Below are 22188 nucleotides of genomic sequence, written 5' to 3'. Positions count from 1 at the left end.
GGGTTAAGACAAAGTCAAATATAAAACTTGACTATAAACAGGCCTTAGTGTTCACTCAGTGCGCACTAGTGCAAGCAATCGGATTCGCTATTAGCTTATACAATCGGCGTTAATGGTGTCAATTTATGGCCCAAGTGCGCGAAAAACTGAAGCGTCAAGACTTAGGCCCTCACCAACGTTGTTTATCTTTAAAGCTTAGCTTAATTCGTTCCTTGTCACTTTTCAATTGTTACTTTAGAAAGAGACGAACGTGAATCAAACTAGGATTAAACTTAAGGCCTTAGGCCCGCTTTCACCAATGTCGCTTAATTTAAGCTTAGCTTAATTCGTTCTTTGTCTCTTTCCAACTGTTACTTTAGAAAGAAACAAACACGAATTGAAATAAGATTGAAGTTAAGCGACGTTGGTGAAACTGGGCCTCAGAAGAGATAGAATTTCAATCTCACGGCTAGAGAATCTGAGAAATCTCAAATGAGAAATTTTCAGAGTTGCTCAAATTAAAATGGCCCCTTACGTTCTCTCGATTATCGTCGATCACTTCCCTTAAGCTTCAAGTCTTACTGCTCAAGTTCTTTCGTGTCCGGTTTCACTAAACGTCACTTTAATCTCAGTTTAACTCGCGTTTGCCTCTTTCTGAAGTAACACTGGGAAAGAGACAAAGAGCGCATTAAGCTAAGCTTAAAGTTAAGCGACGTTGGTGAAACCGGGCGTTAGTCTACGATTTTCTCCGCAGGACGCCACTGACAATGACAGTGCGACGAGCGATCGGGAATCGGAGCGCTGGAGAATCCCCGTGGTTCTGCCTTTCGAATAAAAACGGGACAAATTGCTCGGTAATCGTGCAGCAATTGTTTGCCCTAACCCGTGACACACGGCGAATCGCGCACGATAAGCATGTTTATGCGCGATTATGCGCAATGTATACGCGCTATTATGTAACGGCGAGGTATTATCGCCTGCCTGCCCGGCGCAGAGGCCGTGTGGGCGATTCCTCTTAGCGTTGTCTCTCTAACGGCAGTACCTCGCACGCCGGGAATCAACGCTCACATTTTCCCGATGCCGATGATCTCATAGCCGCGTGACGCCACCCAGAAAATCTACAATCGACCGTGGCTTCTCTTTCATCCTTCCTCCCGGAACTGCGCGCCCAGTTTCGCCCCGAGGTTCTTTAACTTATCGTAATGATCATCTGTTAGCCCGCAAGCGTCTTGTGCGCGGGCGCCGAGCGTCTTTGAGACGAGCCGCGTAAATTATTTCGCGCTTAAGCTTATTCTACAATGGACGCTAAGCCGCGACGCAAGAGATCCATCAATCACCGTCAAATACGAGAAGAACGATCGACTGCCATTGGCCGATTTCTCGCGATGCGTCTTACGTTTTGCGTCCTTCGTACGCGGAGATAATCTTCTCTTAATGCTGAAAGTCATGTAATCGTGGAACAACGCGACATTCCGAAGGGTTTAATGAGAGTTTGTTGAAATTTTACCATACTTTTTATCAGTAATTACACTTGGTATACACTTTCCTAGTGAAACGTATGGTAAAAACTTCAAAAACCCTCATAAAACGTTTCGAAATGTCGCGTTGTCCCGCGATCACATGATTTTCCGGGTAAATTTTAACAGAAACTCCTCTCCCCTTATAGAATAAGTTTTACAGATCCCCAACCGCGCTACTTCGCTCGCCGCGTTCGATGTATTCGCTTTCGCGCGATACAAAAATTGGCGGCGGCGGATTTAATTCGCGAACGAGGCAAATAAAATTGGCTTGCATCGCGCGTCGATCGGATCTCAATTTGAGACGATAATCTCCTCGAGTATGTTTTATATGAGGTAAAAACGAGGGTGGGGGGGGAAAGGAACAAAAGGAGCAAAAGCGAGGCTCGGCGAAGGTCCGCCTCGTCGATTCGGAGAATTCCCGGCCGAATCCGTCTTTATCAGCCCGTGATGATTTTTCTTCGACGCGCGCGACCAGCGTGCCGTCAGTTTTCTGCGTGTCTTCGAGACTCCCGCATCATTATTTCCTCGCACGGCGAAGGCCGCGCTCGCGGAGCACCTAGTTTAGCGGCCAATTATACGCCTCGTTCTTTTTGCTGCGCGGAATTCAAGCCGCCGACTTATTTTCGTTGATATTAGTGTCCGTAATGATCCCCATCCTGCGAGTGGCCGCGCGCGACGCTCGATCGCTCGTCGCAAATTGCTCTTCGACGCGCCACTCTGGTCATCGGTAGAGACCCTGTAATCAGAGACTGGCCATAAGAGTTCGTCAAATTCCTACGAGCGAGAGAGAAATATAGGAGACAGCCTGTGTTTCTCTCTCGCTCGCAGGAATTTGACGGACTCTTATGGCCAGTCTCTGATTACAGGGTCTCTATAGTCCTCGGGGGATCCCGCAGCTTCGATTGTCCATCATTTTCCCCTAAGTCCACGTTTCTTTTCACCTGGGACTTTTTTTGCGCAAGGAGACAAAGTCCTAAAATGATACATCGACGTTTTACTAGACGGACTACGCGTTGCAAATCTCATCTCTCCCGCGTGTCGAACGTCGCGGTCGTCGCCGGCGCGCATTAGGACGCTAATTGGCCAACGAAATAAATTACTGGCTCGCTTTCACCAAGGACACCCGGCGCGATTCCCCGACGCGAGAGCGTCCCGTTCGCCGGAAGCCGCGTATTTTCTGGGCCCTCTTTTCGCGCTCTTCCGCAACACTCCGTTCCGTGACGCGTATCCGTGCTGAATTTCTAAGGAGGCGGGCGTCGCACATCGGCGCGGCGAGCTTCGCGAAAGAACAGAAGACACAGGCTCCCTCGGCCCACGCCGCACGTCCGCGTGTGCCTTAATTATACCGTCAAGTGTAATTACCGATATACCACTTCCATCGCGCATACGAATGCGGGTATAATTGCGGGACAGAGAGGCGGAGAGAAAGGAGGATGAGGCCTGCGGCCGCGGGGGAAAAGCGCGCGCGCGAGTTGGCCCAGTTTTCTTCGTGCAAGGAGACAAAGTCCTAAAATAATATCCTTTGAGACGGGAACGTTTTGTAAAGAACGAGAACGTTCGTTCCACCGCACCCTCGGTCATGCCCCGCACTGAGAAAAATATTTTAGTTATCAGAACAAAAACGTGTTTGTTACTTGCTGATTTGGTGAGGAAAGAAATCGATTAGTTGCTGTTGCGAATAATTTCTCGTTATTTGACATTTGAACATATCATATATTGTCTGCGATACAAACCACATTAGTTCTTTCTATCTGTTGGACATACGAAATACATTGTAAATAGAACTTATAACATCAGTAACACCAACAAATATAACGAAAACCTCGACGAAAACCGTTGGCAATAATAGAAGAGCTCTGTTTGAGTGTTCGTTTGTTGAAACAAATGAATAGCTCGCGTCCGTGGCACGATCGTGATTGTTGACGGTGCCTGGTCAAAGCAAATAAGATTCAGTACAATGTTACAAATTTGTTAGCATCAACATATCAGCAGCATTTGTCTCCATTAGGAAAGTGTTTTCTTAATTGTGACGGAAGCAAATCAAAAGTTGCAAATCACATTTGCTTCCACTACGATGTTATTTGCTGTCACTATATCTACAAATGAAATTTGTTGCAAATACTTGTGTCTTGTTCAATTAACAAAAGTTTTTTCTCAGTGCGTCATCTATCGAGCAATGTTCTCGTGTATCAAACCCTGACACTAAGTTTTCATAGCATTATGTGATTATATGTGACAATCCTTTCTACATCAACAAAATACACGCGAGTCTATGTACACGACCACCTCAGTCAGATCGCTTGAAAAGGACCAAAGGCCATGGTCGAAACGTAGCGACGTTTAAACATAAAAATTGCCAGATACGGTCGACAAATCTTAATGTTTTTAGAATTTCCATTTAAGATTAAAATATTCCTTTCTCTATAACAAATATGATTGGCGCAATATCGATCCTATTTTATGATACATTCAAGTGTAACAAGCATTGGAAATTTTTTTCTGTGTGTGAGACTTCTATACAGAGGAAAGTCCTCTTCCTGATGCGAGATAGTGGAGTTTCTGCTAAATTAATAGGCATCGTCCCTTGGCTCCACCATGAATTTATTGTCCTTGGAGTGAAATCTGTTTGGTGGAAAATTGGTTGTGCTAGATCGTGTTATAATCGTTACGGAAAAAGATTTGCGATCCCACGATCTCACGTTAGAATCCTTTATTTATCTAACGACACATGGCGGAACTCTTGCCTCACTTTTCAGCTCGAAGGTAGCAGCCCAGTAGTATACAGGGTGTCCCAGGAGGAAAGGTCAATATTCTGGGAGGTGATAGTTTCGGTCATTTTGAGCAAAAATGTTCATATGAATATACGTCCAATTCCCCGCTGCTTCCGAGCTAGAGCTACTTGAACGTCTCGTGTATTTGCTTTTTCTCTGTACACTTCATCCTTCATCCAACCTCATAAACGTCTGCGGGAATTTACTCCTCTACGTCTGTTGACTGTTGTGCTGATAACATTGTAAACTGTGAAAAATTTCCATCAGATAAACCAATCAGTGTTTCCGATGGTGGATTTTTTCGATTAAATTATGGATACATCGGAAATTTATCCGATAAAATAGTTACCGTTAACATTTGATTGAAAACCCGATTATATCCGTTTGTTATTATGTAATTGGATTATCCGATTATATTTAATCGGACATTTTTCTCAGTGTAGAAGTGTTCAAAATGCCTCGCATATTCACAAGTGTCGAATATGCAGATATGCTGTCTGTTCACGGTTTCTATGATGGCAGTCCTACTGCTGCTGCTGCTGAAGGATACCGTCGACGCTTTCCTACACGCAGAATTCCGAATCGTAAAGTGTTTTCCAAGATTTGCAGTACATTGCGTGAAAGTGGAACGCTTCCCAGTGTTCATGTTTCATGAACGAGGACGTCAACAAAATGCGCTCTATCTCGGAAACCGTGGGGAATGTTACGTGTATTCATATGAACATTTTTGCTTAAAATGACCGACACTATCACCTGCCAGGATTTTGACCTTTCTTCCTGGGACACTCTGTATAGAAGTCTGTGGTTTCCGGCTGAAATTCCGCGGCGGCTTCCACATCGCGGCCGGACCGGTGAAATTCGCCAGGCTGCGAAACATTTCGCGACACGTACCGCCGTGGAAACTGTGGCGTAGCCGATCGACGCTCGAGGCGGTTTATACGGCTCTTCCGCTATTTTATATCGCGCCAAATGATTGAACCATTCAGCGTCGCTTGACCCTAAAGCCGAGAGCGCGCGATCGGCTGCTCCGACGGATTCTTCCGAGGCCCGAAACACCGCGGAATTTTGCACGGTGCCCCGTGGACTTCTAAAACGATTTCTCGCGTGAGCGCGTGGGTTTAATTTACGTGCAATTTCAACTCGACGGATTTACTTTTCAAGTTTAATGCGTAATAATGATCGAGTGCGCGATATACTTTTCGAGATAAACGCGCAGATAAATGTGAATTATATCAGGGAACGCGTTGCGCAAGGACGTAATTTCGCCGATCGTTACAGCCGAGCATTGTAATCGCGTATCGATCCGGCTTGATCCCGGCCGCCGCGGGCTGTATCTCGCGGCTTAATTATGCCTTAATGCCTCGCGTCGCGCGTTAATTAACGGTTGCGCGATACTCCGCCGGCAATAATTTATCAGCCGCTTCCCGCGGAAACGATCGGGCCGCAGCGATCGTATCGAGGCTCCTGGAATCCGCAACGGATCCGAGCCCGCTTGAAAATCAACTCTCCAGGTGACGGGGTTTGATCGAACTGGTAATCGCCGACTTCTAAACCTCGGGTGTTTCTACGATCTCTCGGTGTCGTAGCTCGAAAGTAAATTCGTCACAGGACCACCGAGGCCCCGCGCGAATCTTACGAAACGTTAGTCGCCGTGCACGGCTCACGTGTGTCCCTACGAAGCTCGCTCGCGGAGTTAACGGCAGATTTACGAGGGCGGCGTTTCGACACTGGTCCTCGCGCTCTCGGTCCATTCTTGTTTGTCACGCGGCGACATAATCGAGCCTTATTTCGCGATTCACATTAATCTCTCCTCCCTACTTTCCGATCGCTTCTGCCAAGACCGATGGACTCGCACAAATTGAATCGGGCCACATCAATCACTCGGCTGTTTCCATCGCGGATTAATTTGTCGATCCCTTTCGAAATCGGCCGACGGTGTTCCTTCATACGCGGGACCGGCTGAGGTTTTAGGGTCTATCCGCTCTGGGAAGAAGAAAGACAGCAGCCCATTTTGGGGCCCACAATTAGCAATCGAATTATTTGGATTGTTTGTAACTTTATTCTTTTACGAATTTCACCCCGCGTGAGTAAAAATCGCAATTAGCTATTCTATCTATATCCAAGATTTTTAATACTAATCAATTCTCTCAATTAGTTCTATCCATATTCAGTGACGCAAAGATAATTTTCACTTGAGAGGCACTGACCGAAATGTTTAGTTACTTAATTGAAAAAAAACGGTCAAAATTTTTCCCAGATTAGAATTGCGACACTGAGAAAAATGTCCGATTAAATATAATCGGATAATCCAATTACATAATAAACGGATATATCCGATTAAATTGTATATTCGGTGGAAAATGTAATCGGTTTTTCAATAAGATTTTATCGGCATTTTATCGTATAAATTTCATCGGATGTATCCGTAATTTAATCAGAAAACGTAATCGGACAAATTAACCATCGGAAACGCTATTTAATTGGTTTATCCGGTGAAAATTTTTCTCAGTGGAACAATTCAAATAATTCGCTTACTAATTGTGGGCCCCAAAATGGATTGCTGTCTTTTTTCCCCCAGAGCGGACAAACTTGCACAGGTGCATAAGCGTATGCATAAAACAAAATTGGTTGGTCCAGTTTCTTATGCGCGCACTGAGAAAAATGTCCGATTAAATACAAGTGGATAATCCAATTACATAATAACAAACGGATATATCCGATGAAAAATATGATCGGTTTTTCAATCAAATTTCATCGGACACGTCTATAATTTAATTGGAAAAATTAACCATCGGCGACACCATTTAATTGGTTTGTCCGATGGAAATTTTCCTCAGCGTGCATTTATGGCCCAATCGGATTCCTTTGTGCACGCGTTTATGCGTTATGCAAGTTTGTCCGGGTAGACCCTTGGGACGGGAAATGGGAAAATAATATATTGCGATTTCGAAAGCGGACTATCGCGAGAAAGTCTATACGCGGAGAGAATTTGTTTTTCGTAAAATTTATCCAGAACGTCATGTAATTGTGGAACAACACGACATTTCGAAGAATTTTATGACAGTTTGTGACAGCTTTAAGAGGAAACTCTCTCCGTGTATAGATAACATGTGAGTTCAGAGCCACGTGTTTTTGTACACTGAGAAAAATATAATCGGATAATTCAATTACATAATAACAAACTTATTCGATGAAAAATATGATCGGTAACTGCATTTCATCGGATGTCCCTAATTTAATCGAAAAAAATTATTTAATTGGTTTATCCGATGGAAATTTTTCTCAGTGTACACGGAGAGAATTTCCTCTTAAAATGTGTTCTGAAAATCATGTAAGCGTAGGACAACAGGCGTTTTGTACAACTGCATGAGTTTTTACTAGCAAAATGCGTGGTAAAATTTCAAAAGACTCGTACACTGACAATGAGAAAAATGTCCGATTAAATATAATCGGATAATCCAATTACATGATAACAAACGGATATGTCCGATTAAATTGTATATCCGATGAAAAATTTGATCGGTTTTTCAATCAAATTTCATCGATAATTGCATTTCATCGGATAAATTTCATCGGATATATCCATAATTTAATCGGAAAACGTAATCGGAAAAATTAACCATCGGACATACTATTTAATTGGTTTATCCGATGAAAATTTTTCTCAGTGTAAAATTCTTCAAAAGGCCACGTTGTCCCGCGACCACATGATTTTCAGGATAAATTTTCAAGAAACATTCTCTCGATCTCGTTTCGTTCCCTGCTATTCTTGCATTTTCAATTTAATGTGATCTCATTTAAATTATATAATAAGCGTGTATTTATAATTAGAAGTGTATTAAGAAACCGTGGACTTTTACGAGCCGCGCGTAATTTATCATCGGAATCGGCCTTGGCTGCATTTGGGAATCGGCAAATGACATTTTCGGGTCTTCGGCCCGACGGGAATAAATCGATTAGTCAGTGTCCGATCTCGATCGCTCGGCGTGCCTTTTTATGCTCCCGACGGTGAAACTCGGCCGATCTCGTCTCCGGACGTTAATCCCCCCCCGATGGAAAGCACGGACGAAAGCCACGGAGCAGATGCGGTTTCGCACCTTCGCACGTGAATGCAAAAGCGGCGCGGATCAAGAAAGCTTGACGCACGGCCCGAGCGTGTGCATCACTCGGCCGGTTGCGACATCTTCGGCTCTCTTGCTCTCGTCGGCGAGATCGGCGTTAATTATCCCGCGCGCCAATTAGCCCGTAATTATTGACAGGACAATTCGGCTTTCATATCTTTTTTGCCGGTCGTGCCTGGGCTGCTTTCGCGAGCGATTGCGCCGCGCGAGAGGCGCAGCGAAGCGGACAACCGTCTCCGTATTAGCATTCGGGATGTAATCAAAGTTTCTTGCCGCGGCGGATAATGCAACGACAATCGAGAGCCTTAATTATTATTTCACTGCAGCCAAGTGTACGACCTCGAATTGACGTAACGCTCGTTTCTTTTTTTCCCGCCATACTCGAGTACAGTGGGGATTCTCAGCAAAAAGAAATCGCATTTACAGCGGTTTTTGTATATTAGAAATTACATATGCAGGCCACGTAATTACTTGTAAAACGTTTGAACGTTCTTTCTTCTTTAGTAAACACGTCGCGGACACGAATCGACGCGAGTAAAATAATAACCGATTCGGAAGTTTCGGTAAGCATTGAAAGAGGCAACTTATTTGGTCGATATTTATAAATTTGTCGGAACGGAAAGCTCTCTGAATATAGAAAATATGAAACTGTATACATAGAATACATAGAATCACGCAGTCATTATTATAAAATTAAAGGACATAAAACTTATCAATTCCAACGCATGGAATTTACAAATTGAATATTCGCAGAGAACTGCACAGTCGTTAGTGCAAAATTTAAGGACGTAAAAGTTCACAAATCAGTCGCGAGTCGGTAATACGTAAAACGCGGTGAGTGTAATATATTGATTAAGGGAAAAGGGTCGGAACCGCGTGCGTTGTACCGTGTGGACGACGTTACAGTAATAGGTTTAAAAAAATGCGCGCAAGCTGACAAATCGTGCGTTACACGCACCAATAATCGTGCGTACGAAAAATCGAATGTTTCCAGACGCAAAGAGCACGTCGTAGATCAGACTCAACATTGTCCCTCCCCCCCCCCCCCTACCCTGATGACACACTTGACAATAGCGTCGCTGGCATTGATTTTCCGGAATCGGTGGCGGTGACCGTGCAGGCCCCGCGTGCGTCTCCCCCGTTCATCCCTACGGCCTTTGGCCCCTTCCAAGCGGGGCACCGACGATAGGGGAAGGTCCGTGTGGGACCCCCTCCTTCTCGGCGGCTTTACTCGCGTTCCGCGCATAAGCGCTTACTCTCGGCGGCCCGGCCGAGAGTAAACGAGTCGGCGTTTAGCAACGTGAGAGACGTGCACGCCGCGGTGTGTGTCGTAGGCAACGGGCCTCCGCGTCGTTTCCTCTCGCGCTCTTTCCATCGGCGACACGTGCGCGGGAAACCGAGGCGTTCTCGTGATTTCGATCGTGCGAGGGGGACGCGCGCGCGCGCGATGGCTATCGCCCGCCCGTGAAAACGCGACGGAAAACGCCACGGCGGCGGCCGTCTCGTGACGGCGCGTTGTTCCTCCTCTGCGCCGCGCGCTAATACGTGGAATCGAAAATTGCATTTCCTGCTCGCGGCCCGTGGCTTCACCTCTCCCGTCGGGAGCGTGCAACAAGCGCTCTCGACCGTTGCTCGAGCATTTCGCGAAGCGAGGCCGCAGTGTTTACCTCGCGCGAGACTCTCCGCGGCGATAAGTGCATGTGCGTGGTGCGCGTTATCGCATTGTGTCGTGTTGCGTCGCGTCGACGGTATCGACGAGGCCTCTATCGTCGCGCGACGCTGCGACGTTTGAACCGTCGTTGCGATCGAGGGTTTTTTTTTCCTTCCTCTTCTCGTTGGTGCACCGGTCGGCCTTTGTGAGACAAGCGACGAGCGCGACTGTGGGTTGTTGCAGCTGTGCGCGCAGGACTCGCGAGAGTCCGATTGTTTCGCGGCCACGCGGTGAGAGAACAGTGCCCGCGCGCGCCGGGAGAAGCGGCCGAGGATGCGAGCGAGAGCCACGCTGCTGTCCCGGGAAGAACCGCGCGACCATCGGCGGACGCGGAAAAGCGTCCTCGTTGCCTCGCGGCGCGATCGAAGTGGCGTGCGAGTTTCGCGGTGAACGCGAGTCGCCGGGAAGCCTCGTCGAATCTCGAGGGGGGAAAATAAAGTTTCGACCCGTCTCTCTCTCTCATCGCCGGGAATTGAAATGAAATTTCTGGAGGCGCGACGTTATTTCCGCGGGACTCCAGAGATTTTCGACGATACCCGAACTTTCGTCCGCCCGAGAGCGGGCTTTCGCGGGTGCCGTTGTCTCTCTCTTTCTCTCTATTTGCGTCACGTTTCGGGCCCGCTTTGAGAAAGATAAGGAGTTTACCGTACGTGCGCGCCGTGTCGAGGGGTGGAGGGGATCGACAGAAGTGCGCGTTCGTCGGCGAGCGCGCGAAACGGCGAGTCGGAATTATTAATGCACTTTCCCGGCCCCGCGCGATGAACTAGATTCGCTCGGGCGTTCGCTGCACGCGGGGGGGGGGGGGCGGGAGGGGAGGATTGTTAATGCAAAACTCACGTTTGTTACGCAGCCACGGGGGAAGAAGCCTTCATTATGTAACGCAACGAGCGTCGCGCCTCTCGTTCTCGCCTCACTCGGGGAACGTGACTTCGTTCTCAATTTCCCGCGCGGGGTAAACGTCCCGGTGATTGGACGTGTAATGACAATCGAAAAACGTTACACGGTACGCGTCGCGCGTTTCTGCGTTTCTGAAAAGAGCCTTCGAAATTTTGCCGAAGGACCCGCCCAGTTTTTTTTTTTCAACGTTCCTTGACGATCGTCAGGCCTGCGATGTGTTCGGTAACGACGACATGATTCGCTTCTCAATTTCATAACTGACATTACTTGACATTTCGTTGAGGAGTTGTGATGTTTATCGATTCTCTTTTGTCTCCCGTTGTTTCTCCACCGCCGGCAGACGATACTTTTGTGCAAGCGTACGGAAAGGAAAACGTAGCCGCCGTAGCTGAAATGCGGCAATTAAATTTCGGTTGTAAAAATATGGACGGCTAATATTTAGTCGCGATAGTTAAATATTTCGCTGCTGTACCTGCTGTATCGGGTGCGACGGCAAATCGTTTGCTGTGATACGGGAAATTTGTAGCTGTGGCGGCGAAATATTTGCAGCAAACCACGCGGAGAGAATTTTCCCTTAAAATTGATCCTGCGAATTTTGTTCGCGGGACAACGCGGCATTTTGAACGACTGTATAAGAGTTTTGAAACTTTAGCATATATTCTACTAGTAAAATGTATACTAATAATCAGTATAATCTAATCACTAGTAGAATGTATGATAAGGTTTCAAAAGAGTCATAAAATTCTTCGAAATGCCACGTTGTCCGACGATCACATAATTTTCAGGATAAATTTAAAAGAAAATTCTGATTCTGGGTAAAGCGCGGAGTCAAGAGGAAAAGGGAGAAAGTAGTTGTTAAAGAGGGAGGAGCGTACGCGGAGAGAATTTTCTCTTACAATTCATCCTGAGAATCATGTGATCGCGGTACAACACGGCACTTTGAACAACTTTACGAAAGTTTTCTGAAATTTTACTAGTTCTCGGTACCTGCGTTGATTGTTTATTTAGCGAAAGCGCGAGGCCGATTGTCTCCTATCGATTCAATCTGGGACGTCTGTCTTGCACGAAGGGAAAACGCGCGTTGAAATGAAAGTCGAGTGCCCCTCATCGGCATTTTCCATTAATTATTCCGTCAACCTCGGGGCGTAAAGCCGAGATCGCGCCTCGCTCACTCGGACAATCTTTAAGACGCTATTTAATTTCTGCGTTACACCGACGTTGCGCAAGGCGAGGAACGGGACTCTGCATTCTCCCTCGACGTCCCGCCCGCCCGCGTTAATTTCTGAAAGGAAGGGAAAAACGCCGGTAACGTTACGATACAATGTACGCGGAGTCAGTTCGGAAGCAGCCTCGGTTTCGGCGCCGCTCGAGCCGCGCAAGGCGCCCGGAACCGTCTCTGAATTGTTTCGGGTAAATCGCCACGTAACGAGGCGTGAAACGAAGACCCGGCGCGCAAAACTGCCCGTCACGATTTATTCGGGACAAACAAAAAGCGTTAATCAAGATCGAGCCGTAATTAGCCGGACTGCGCGAGCGCGCGCCGTCGCGATCCGCTTCGGCATTTGCGTGATTTAATACACGTCTCTCAGGTGTCCCTTTTTATGCGCGATATCCGCGCCGGTCTACCGGCTAGGCAATGCTAATCCACGTCGGCGATAAATGCCCGCGCACGTGTGCGGTAATGGGCTTGCGCGTAACAGAGGCCGCTCGCGTGACGCAACCGATTCCGGGAAGCGCGGCGATTTCTTTCTTCTTTTTCAAAACCGCACGACCGTCTCCGCACGGACGACTCGAGGACCGATCATGGAACTTGTACACGCGGAAGGGGAAAAGGAACCGCACAAGTGTGTCCACGAAGTGAGACAAAAGAAACTATTTTCTGTCCAGTTTGTCTATTTTTCTGTCATTCGATCTCGTTTCACGACTTTACCTCGAAATGCGCATGAGTGGCCCAAGCGAGATTGTATTTGTAGGCTGTGCACGTATATTGTGCATTTTCGTTTGCGTACGATTTAAGGGGATGCTGGAGTGCTTCTGCACTTTTGCACCTTTTGCACTTAAAACTGTCTGTTTCGTGGAAACATTTGTGTAATATACAAATTAAATGGCTCACGCTATTCCGGTTAAATTAAAGAACAATATCACTGAAACTAAATTTGTAATTCTAATAAAAATTTATAGTGAGCAACACACATACACCACATGTACTGTATGCGTGTGTTGCTCACTATTATTTCTTATTAGACTTAGAAACTTAGTTTCAGTGGTGCCATATTGTTCTTTCATTTAGCCGGAATAGCAAGCTGCTTTCGATCTGTACACGCAAGTCATTTAATTTGTATATTACACAAGTGTTTCCGCGAACTGATGGTTTCTAGGTTAGAAAGGTGCAAAAGTGCAGAATCACTCCAGCATCCCCTTAACGCATGCGCATAACGAACCAAAGTCATATTCTATCTATCATTAGGCTTGTTTTCTGTTCCTACACTAGTGAACTAGTGCAATAAATTGGAGTAAGACAAGCATATTTTTTCTCATTCTAGCTTACTGCACTAGTTCACTAGTGCAGGAACAGAAAACAAACCCCTTGTCACACTGGGAGACGCATTTTGTTGAAATAAACAAAATTTAGCTTGAAAATTTTGTTATATCAACACACAAATTTGGTGTTGAGTGAACATTCGCAGAATCCTTTTGTAATATTCAACAAAATGATTCAATCAAATTATTTCGTTTTATTCAACAAAATGGGTCTCGGTGCAGTTTCGCTTATTCTCCGATTGTCCCGAAAGAACCGTCCCGGCCCGTGACGGGGTACTTTATATGCCGGGCTATCGTGATCTCGCTCGCGAGTTCGGCGGCCATCTAGTGGCGGAATACCGTACTTCGAGACGAACAAATTTGTTATCTCAACCATACAATTTAGTTCAGCTAAACAACTCGTGGAAACAAAATATTTAGTTGTAATTTAACTTCTTCTCAGCAACATATTTGTTGTTTTATACAACCAAGTTGTATGTTCAGTCAACGTACAATGATTCAATCAAATTATTTTGTTTCATTCGACAAAATTGGTCTCTCAGTGCACACAGATGTTGGACACAGTTTCAGCTTGCGGAAAGTATATGCTATTCCCCTTCCACGTGTACAAGTTCTATGGGACCCATGCGAGCCGAACGAGATCGGTCCTCCTCTTCCCGAGAGAAAAGAACGTAAATCCGTAATAATGGACAAGTCCCGAGATAAATCGAGCGGAGGCACGGCCGGGCTGAAAGTTGTTGCCCGTAATCCAACGCGGATCTCGCTGGCGTGATCCTCGCTCGAAAACGTGCGCGCGCGTACACGGTTTGTGTTTCTCTCCGCGTAAAATCGGAGCGCGTTTCACCCGCGAGCGGGAGCCTGCGATGCGTTATCGCGTCGCTTCGGTTTGGCTCGTCTCGCTCCGCGAGACTCTCCTCGTCGCCGCGATAACAGTTCTCAGATACGTCGGAATCGATTCGGCCTTGTTTCCTTCCGCCTTTCGTGTTCCCCGTTCGAGTTTACTCGCGAGCAGATTGCCGGGGCGTGCAAACGTCCGCGGCACCGGAGCTTCCCGACGCGAGTCGCGGGCCCCGAGCGGCGTTTCTCAATGAAACCGGCGGGACGCGGGAGGAAAAGGTGCGCGCGCGCGAGACGATGCTATCTGTAACGTGAGAAAATGGGTTTCCTCGCGAACCGATCCTGTTACGGCGCGCGTGTGAACGCGCGTTCATTGTTACCGGAGAACAGCCGGTATCGGAGATACTGATAAATGGGTCGCGATCGCTGAATCGGCGGCTGCTTATCGGCGCATTCTCGATTCCGGCCGGCGTTATTATTAGCGACGCGTGTAATAACAGCCCGCATTGTTATTGGACTATCGATCGGCGTCAGTAATGCCGTCAGGTATGCGAATTCGTTAGTTATCGGGGGGGAACATTGAACTGGTTTTCCGCGGCGAGTTTCGCCCCGTGGCGGGTTCGTTATCGCCTTCGATTAACGATATCTCTCGACGACGTGTCGACGGTAACTTTTAAACGGGCGCCATACGCCCGGCGCGAGACGTAAATTTCGAGGAGCTGGAGCGTGACACCGTTCATTTATTAAAAATCCAACTGCGACGATTACGCTCGCCGATTCTTGGATTGTGTGGTAACGCGGAGAGGCTCATTAGCGGTTTAGAGACGCGAGTGGGGCTCGAGTAACGCGGAGCAAACTCCTGAGAATCCGCCTCGCGGGTGAAGAAGGAATCCTCTACCGCGGTGGACGCGGCTGGATATTACGAAGATTTTAATGCGCGTGCATGCGTACGACCGCAAGAATGCTCGGGAGGTGGATAATACGATGCCCGCGAGAAAGGCAGGAGCCAACGTTAAGAACTGTTACGCCGGCAATTTTGAAATCCGACGAGGAGAGAGAGAGAGAGAGAGATAGAGACGTGGATCGTAGTGATCTAACTGCCGCTTACTCTCGCCGTTTGCCACAAATTGCCAGTTTGCGTCACAATAATTCCAATAATTTTTCCCGGGCTGCTTTATTAAGCGATGTCGCTTGATCTTACGACGACGCCGAGTCCCGCGATCCCTATCGGCTGGATTCTTCCCTGAAAAAGTCGCACGATTAGGGAATTGCCGCAATATCGGAGAAAGCGGGAAGGAAGACAATTAATTGGCGTTCTATGTAAATTTGATCGGCAAGCCGTAATTTCGCATACGCTTGTTTAAAATTAACGACGCTAATTATAACCGTTAAGATAGCGCTATTAGAAATTTAACGCTCGGCGCCCGAGTCGAGTATTCGGTCCCGGAGCGGGCCTCGATTATTCTATTCCGTCTTCGTTTGGACCCACAGAAAAAAAAATTCCGGATCCAATGCTATTACACTTGAATGTATCACAAACTAGGATCGATATAGCGCCAATCGTATTTGTTATAGAGAAAGGAATACTTTGATCTTAAATGAAAAATTCTAAACTCTGAAATAAAACGATAGTACGTGTCGTCTTTTGTCGAGTATCGCGGTGCCAGCTTCGCGCGTTGTAAGATGGGGGGGGAAAATTTATTCTAAACTTACATTTATATAAGTTGCTCTTGTCTCAATATAGTAAGTTGATGTTTTTTCATTTGACAGAGAAGAATAAGAATTGTCAATTTTATTTTGATGTTACCTTACTTTTATACTAAACGAGGTGAGAAATGCGTCGAGAATATTTTCTGTCTCAGCAACAGAAATTGGATCCGGAAATTTTTTCTGTGCGTTGTAGCGTCGGGCTTAAAAGGGAAATAGCGGCTCTTTTCAGGCCTATCCGAGGTCAAAAGTTGAATACATTTTCTCCGACGCGAAGACCTCAGTTCGACCTCATTGCTCCCAATTCAAAAAAATTGTACGAGGCCAGACCGAAGCCGAGATATTCGACTCGGGGGCGAAGCGCGGTGTCTTCCATTACGAATGTTACGAATGGGTCCGCGCGAGACGAAATCGGGCGTCCGAGTAATCCTCGTTGAGTCCGACGCGCGCGATTAGACGATTTAATGAGTGACTCGCGCAAATTAATAAAGCACGGCGCGCGGGAACTCAATTAGGACGGTGGAAATTAATTCGACGCGCGGCGGCTCGCGCGGGAAAAGAAAAACGGCTGAAGATTTTACTTTCACTGCGCGCACGTACCGCGAGTTTCCCCGCGAGGCTTTTGCACACTTTCGTGAGTTCCGACGTTCGTTCGCGGGAATTCCTCGACGAATCGAAAGACAAATTGCGAACTTAGGCGCTCGCTCTCGGCACGTGACAGCTCAGATAACGCCGCTAATTGCGCGCGATAAACGGGCTCTTTATCGCATCCTCGGAAAAAAATGTCGCGGCATCTAAGAATTCCCTCTTACGATTGATCATTTATCTTCCATACCGATTAAAGATTTAAAAAAAAGGATTATTTATGGACGATATCCTTCTCCTTTGACAGACTCTTTGGAAATAACGAGTTTATTTTAGCATTATTGAATTTCGTTTCGACCAAACCAGCAGTTCGGTCGCGACGATATTATTCCGACATTTACAGCATCCACTGAGAGAGGGGAAAAAAAAGGAGGTTATTATATAGCGCGAGGATAGAAGCGAAAAAAGGTTCGCTCGCAACTGGTTTATTAAGACGACGATGACGCTGGCGAAATGTCAATGTCGTTATAACTCTCCCGCGACATGTGGAGGAATTTATCCTTGCCGCGCTCGCTAAGCCATCATCGTCGCGATGGACGACGCCGACGTGCTAATACCGAGCGGGCACCGTTGCCCGCATCGGGGATTAAAGAAGTATCCCAGTATCGATAAGAAATTGTGGGACGCGAGCAGCAGGTGGATACTGCAATGGGATAATATAGTGAAGCACCCGGGTGCGAGGGCGAGAGGATGTCACTGCGACGTCCACAAGCCGCCCTGGCTCTACCCAGATCTAGGTATATGAATTAATTCTGCCGTCGTGACGTGAAGCGGTTGTATTATAATATTAACTTGCGATATTTGTATGCCAGTAATTTTCGCCCGTTAAAAACCTGCAAGTGCCACTTTAGAAATCGGATGATATCGACTGAGTTTAAATTGTGGAATGAAACGTTATTTTCCGTCTGGATTACGGTCGGTTCGTAAACAATGCGCTGTGAAGGGAGTTTGACGTATTTTTCAGCTCTAACTTTTATCCACCGCGGATTTGAAAATTTAAGATTATAAAAGGAAATTGGAAATAATGGAAAATTAATTTTTACAATTAAAATGTGAGACGTTTCGTTTGATTTCAAAAGTATCTCTGAAAGCCGCATTGCTTGCGAGACTCAATACTGTGTCTTTAATTCGACTTCTTTCTTTCCTTCGAGAAGTCTAATTCCTAAATTCGTGTAATTTATTTTCGGAGACGCGCGGCGAGGAAGGACGCGCGAGTCACGATTCTGACGAGTTTCTTTCTCTTTTGTTTCAGTTGGCAAAGACAGCGACGAAACCGACAGAGCGGTAAGTGTAGAATCCGAAAGTGCCTAGACAGCCTCGTTGCATGTTTATAAATAGAAATAACGTCTTGAGAGAAAAAAAATGTCTATTGCAGATCAGATCGGCTCCCGTTAAGAGGCTGAACATGCCGCCGAAAAGAGGTCAATTTGGGCCCGCTAAAACACCAGCCTCTGCCTTAGGTATATCCCAATATTACCGAATCATTTCACACGACTCATCTCGATTGCTATCGCGACTTATCGTCAATCTGACTTTATTTATTCATTTTTTTAAAGCATGATGTGTATATGTATATATAGCAAGAGTAGAGTAACCGTGAAGCAGTTTCTCTAAAATCACTTTTCGTTGGTAGCTGTTGATGTGAAAATTGCAAGTAGGAATATGTGTTAAATATTCGTGGAACGAGTTATTTTGTATCTATAAACATTTTCGTTAGACGTACTCGTGTTGGGCTAGAATGTCGATATTAAACACCTTTCAATCGGAAACGATGATACATACGTAGTATTTCTGCTTGTGTCGCACCAATCAAAGAGCTTTTTATGTGAGCAATTATCTCGTGTATCTTTATCTGAAATGTGTCACCGTGTTCCATCCGAAATGTATGTATCATGACACGGTGTTGACCGAGTGTCACGGAAGCGCCGGGCCCTCGTCAAACGGGACGCACATGGGATGCCGTAATCCTTACGCTTAGTTTTAACCGCAACCGCGGCCTCACATCTGCATTTCGTTAACAATACATTGTCAGAGAGACTCGCCAGCAAAAGGTCAACGTATGTTGACGTTTCGATGACGAGGATGACGCTAACTGTTCACTTGCATGAAACAGCTCCTCCTGGTCTCTCAGCGTACACGGTCCCAAGGGCAGCGACCGTCAAAAGAGCACTGTCCGTAAGATCGACACCAGGTATATCCAAATTCTACTATTGGCAATTACTAGAAAATATCTAGAGAATACTTTGAAAAGAGTCCGAAGACATTTCCGATCGAGAAAAAGAAAGATAAGATAATCGCGCTGTCGATGCAATTCAGAATCCTAGATGCGAATAAATTCATTTTGTAACATGGAGTTCGTGTAATAAACCGATTTCTCCCCAATTAGGATAACGAATGCCCCGCGCGTTATTGCTTCTTTGATCAGCCATACGCTTCTCATCTGTAACTTGACACGTAACTACACACGGTGCTTACTTATTGTCACGCGCAGTCATCATTTTTGTTAGCCTGTAACGCATCTCGCGATCGCTTGTGCACTATTCACGGCAGTCTGTAACTTATCTTTTAGCAGCAGCATCATAATTCAGAAAGTGTAAAGCATGAAAAGTATAGTTCTTAGAAACAACAATTGTTATTCTTGGACGCACAAGTGCGTATTCGCATTGGGGCGAGTATAAAGAGAACTGTCGTTGCCTGTCCAGCGCAAGCCGGAGCCGTCGACGAAGAGAGCTTTATTACCTCTTTCGAGGACGTGCCTACCGTCAATCTATTCTCGGCGAAGGACCTCGAAGAACAGATGAAGGTTATCAAGGATACCGTGGGTGACGACAAAAAGGACTGGAAACAGAGAATGGATAGCGTATGTGTTGCGAGAAAACGAGATCGCCTTCCCTCGTAGCCTGACGATTTTTTTTACCCGTCTCTGTGCTTTTCTTTCAGATGAGAAAGTTAAGAGCCATTGTACTCGCAGGTGGCACTAATTACGAAAATTTCCACGAGTGCCTAAAGAACGTACAGCGACCGTTCGAGCAGGCCTGCACCGACCTTAGATCCCAAGTAGCGCGAGAGGCGTGTATAACGCTCGCTTTTCTGAGTCAGAGCCTGAAGACCAAATTCGCCAGTTTTGGCGAGGCGGTTTTGCTCACGTTAATGAACCTCATACAGAACAGTGCCAAGGCAAGTCTCACGGAATGCTAGATCCCTGCTACATTTAGATCCCATTATTGTCCAAATCGCTGCATTCGCTGTCTAATTACGTGTCTTTACCGCGAACGTTTGTACCTCGTAGAATTTTACGACGTTCGCGCGTCCATTTAGTTTTTACGTAATCTCCATAGAAGGTAAGAATTTAATTACTCTTGCCATTTTCATGGTAACTAGGTCGTGGCGTCAGCCGGTGCGGTGGCAGTTCGGTTTATCCTTCAAAATACCCACTGCAGTCGATATGTGCCTATTATTATATCATGCGTGAGCAACAAGAGCAAAGACATTCGCAGGGCGTCCTGGGAATATCTGACTCTAATCCTGCAGACCTGGCCTACGCAGATATTGCAGAAGCACATAACAATATTGTCGGACGCGCTCAAGAAGGGCATCGCGGATTCCGACGCGGAAGCGCGAGTCTTCGCCAGGAAGTGAGTAGAGTCCTTTGCGGCCGGATAAGTTCACGACGGGACCAGTTTCATAACGTTATTAATTTTCATTTGTTGCTTTTTTATAGATCATACTGGGCATTTAAAAATCACTTTCCAGAGCAGGCTGAGATACTACTTAATAACTTGGATGCGTCGTACAAACGCTCCTTGATGTCTCTCAGCAATAGCGGCAGTAGTAACAGCTTAAATATCGTGGCTAATGCGAGATCGTCGAGCGTTAGTCCGCGTACAGCCAGACCCGTGATGAGCGCAGCAGGTAAAGACTCACCGCTTAGTTTTGTTACCTCGATGCCTCGCTCCATTAAAACGGATTACGTTGCGATTGAGAATATATTGATGTTACTCGTGCTGCGATCATAATATAAAGGACTTGTCACTCTGTTTTCATGCTGCTTTGCGACTTCTCTTCTTTACATTAAACATATGAAGGTAGTACGGAAAATTTGCATCAGACCACGGGCCAACCGCACGGTCCGCTCAGACGTACTCCGTCCTTGCCTCGGTCTTATCGTCAATCTGGTATCCCGATACTACAAAGACCAACAGACAGTCACTGTAATTGTTCTATCGCCATTTGCTTCAGAAATAGATCGCACTTTGTACACCACGTTACGTCACACTACAAAGAAGAATGCACAAACGGAACTGTGTTGTCTTATGTTGATTTTCTTTCTTTTCAATCTTGCACAGAAGTTGTAAAGTAGAAGTTACGTGATGCTGATACGTCGCAGAGTTAATTTTCCTTCTATTTCTGCAGATCGAGGTACACCAGGAGTTCGATCTACCAGCGCGATTGATTTGCAAGCTGCTCAGCGGGCGAAAGCGAGGCTGATGTACGCGAATATGAACAGACAGAAAGCAGCACTTCGTAAGTAATACATTGTTAACTTCACCACGAAATTACATAAAAATGAGCATGAAAAACTCTTTATCGATGCATATTGTAATGAATATTATATTGTTCCATATTAAATCAGCTCGTCCTAGTAAATCTCCGGATCCCAATGCGGTTGCTAGCCCAGAAAGAATTGCAAGGACGAGGACAAGAGTGTCGGGAGTTTCACAATCACAACGTATGTTCTATGAAAAAAAAGAATAATTTTACTTATGTTTTTACTTTACTAAAATAAACTTATGAAATTTTGGTTTATAATTTCTGGCGATATAATTACCACTCTTGTTTCTTAACACACCATCGACCTTAGATAACACAGCCCCACAAAAAAAAAGTGTTGGGGTTCAAGGATCAGAGTACCCTACCCCCATGTATTTTGAGCCGCTGAACACGAATCTGATGTCCGTTTTGCTCCATCACGTCAGGATTTTTTTCTAACCTCAAAAAACATGGCGAATCTGGAGGTATACGAAATTTTTTTTAAATTGATGGATTTACATAAAACTTGGTATCTAGGGTAATTTGGGGTCGCTGATTACGAATCTGAAGTTAGATTTTTAAAATTCAAAATGGCGGATCCAATATGGCGAACAAATTTTTCGAAAATTTGTGAATTTTTAGAAATTTTTTAAAAGTTTGATGGATTTGCATGAAACTTGTTACTTAGAAGTTTTTGGGTTCGCTGATTACGAATCTGAAGGTAGATTTTCTAAATTCAAGACGGCGGACATTTTTTAAAAAATTAATGGTTTTTTATGAAACTTGGTACGTAGGGGTTTCTTGGGCCGCGGATTATGAATTTGAAATTATTTTTTCAAAATTCAAAATGGCTGATCCAATATGGATGACAAAAATTTAAAAAATAATGATTTTTTAAAATCGGGTATATTGGAGTTTCTAACGCCTTT

The 22188-nt window shown here is 45.8% G+C and overlaps 1 protein-coding gene across 7 annotated transcripts in view; it reads left to right on the top strand.

Moving 5' to 3' along the window:
• LOC105558415 (CLIP-associating protein 1-A) overlaps nt 1-22188 on the top strand; it is a 57125-nt gene that overhangs the window by 24509 nt on the left and 10428 nt on the right. For 4 of the 7 annotated variants that reach the window (XM_012006077.1, XM_012006075.1, XM_012006079.1 and 1 more), the window contains exons 6-14: nt 17982-18013; nt 18105-18189; nt 18843-18920; nt 19432-19589; nt 19670-19906; nt 20111-20364; nt 20451-20641; nt 21143-21253; nt 21363-21458. In XM_012006077.1, coding sequence (XP_011861467.1) covers nt 17982-18013; nt 18105-18189; nt 18843-18920; nt 19432-19589; nt 19670-19906; nt 20111-20364; nt 20451-20641; nt 21143-21253; nt 21363-21458 — 1242 coding nt within the window. Of the gene's footprint in view, nt 1-9679; nt 10333-17038; nt 17467-17981; nt 18014-18104; nt 18190-18842; nt 18921-19431; nt 19590-19669; nt 19907-20110; nt 20365-20450; nt 20642-21142; nt 21254-21362; nt 21459-22188 lie in introns of those variants that run through there. The other 3 variants (XM_012006082.1, XM_012006081.1, XM_012006078.1) reach the window with 3 other exon arrangements.

This window comes from Vollenhovia emeryi, unplaced genomic scaffold (assembly GCF_000949405.1).
Source record: "Vollenhovia emeryi isolate VEMERY1.0 unplaced genomic scaffold, V.emery_V1.0 DF939346.1, whole genome shotgun sequence".
NCBI classification, from domain to species: Eukaryota; Metazoa; Arthropoda; class Insecta; order Hymenoptera; family Formicidae; genus Vollenhovia; species Vollenhovia emeryi.
Note: the sequence above shows the minus strand (reverse complement) of the source record. Positions and strands in the feature narration are given on the sequence as shown.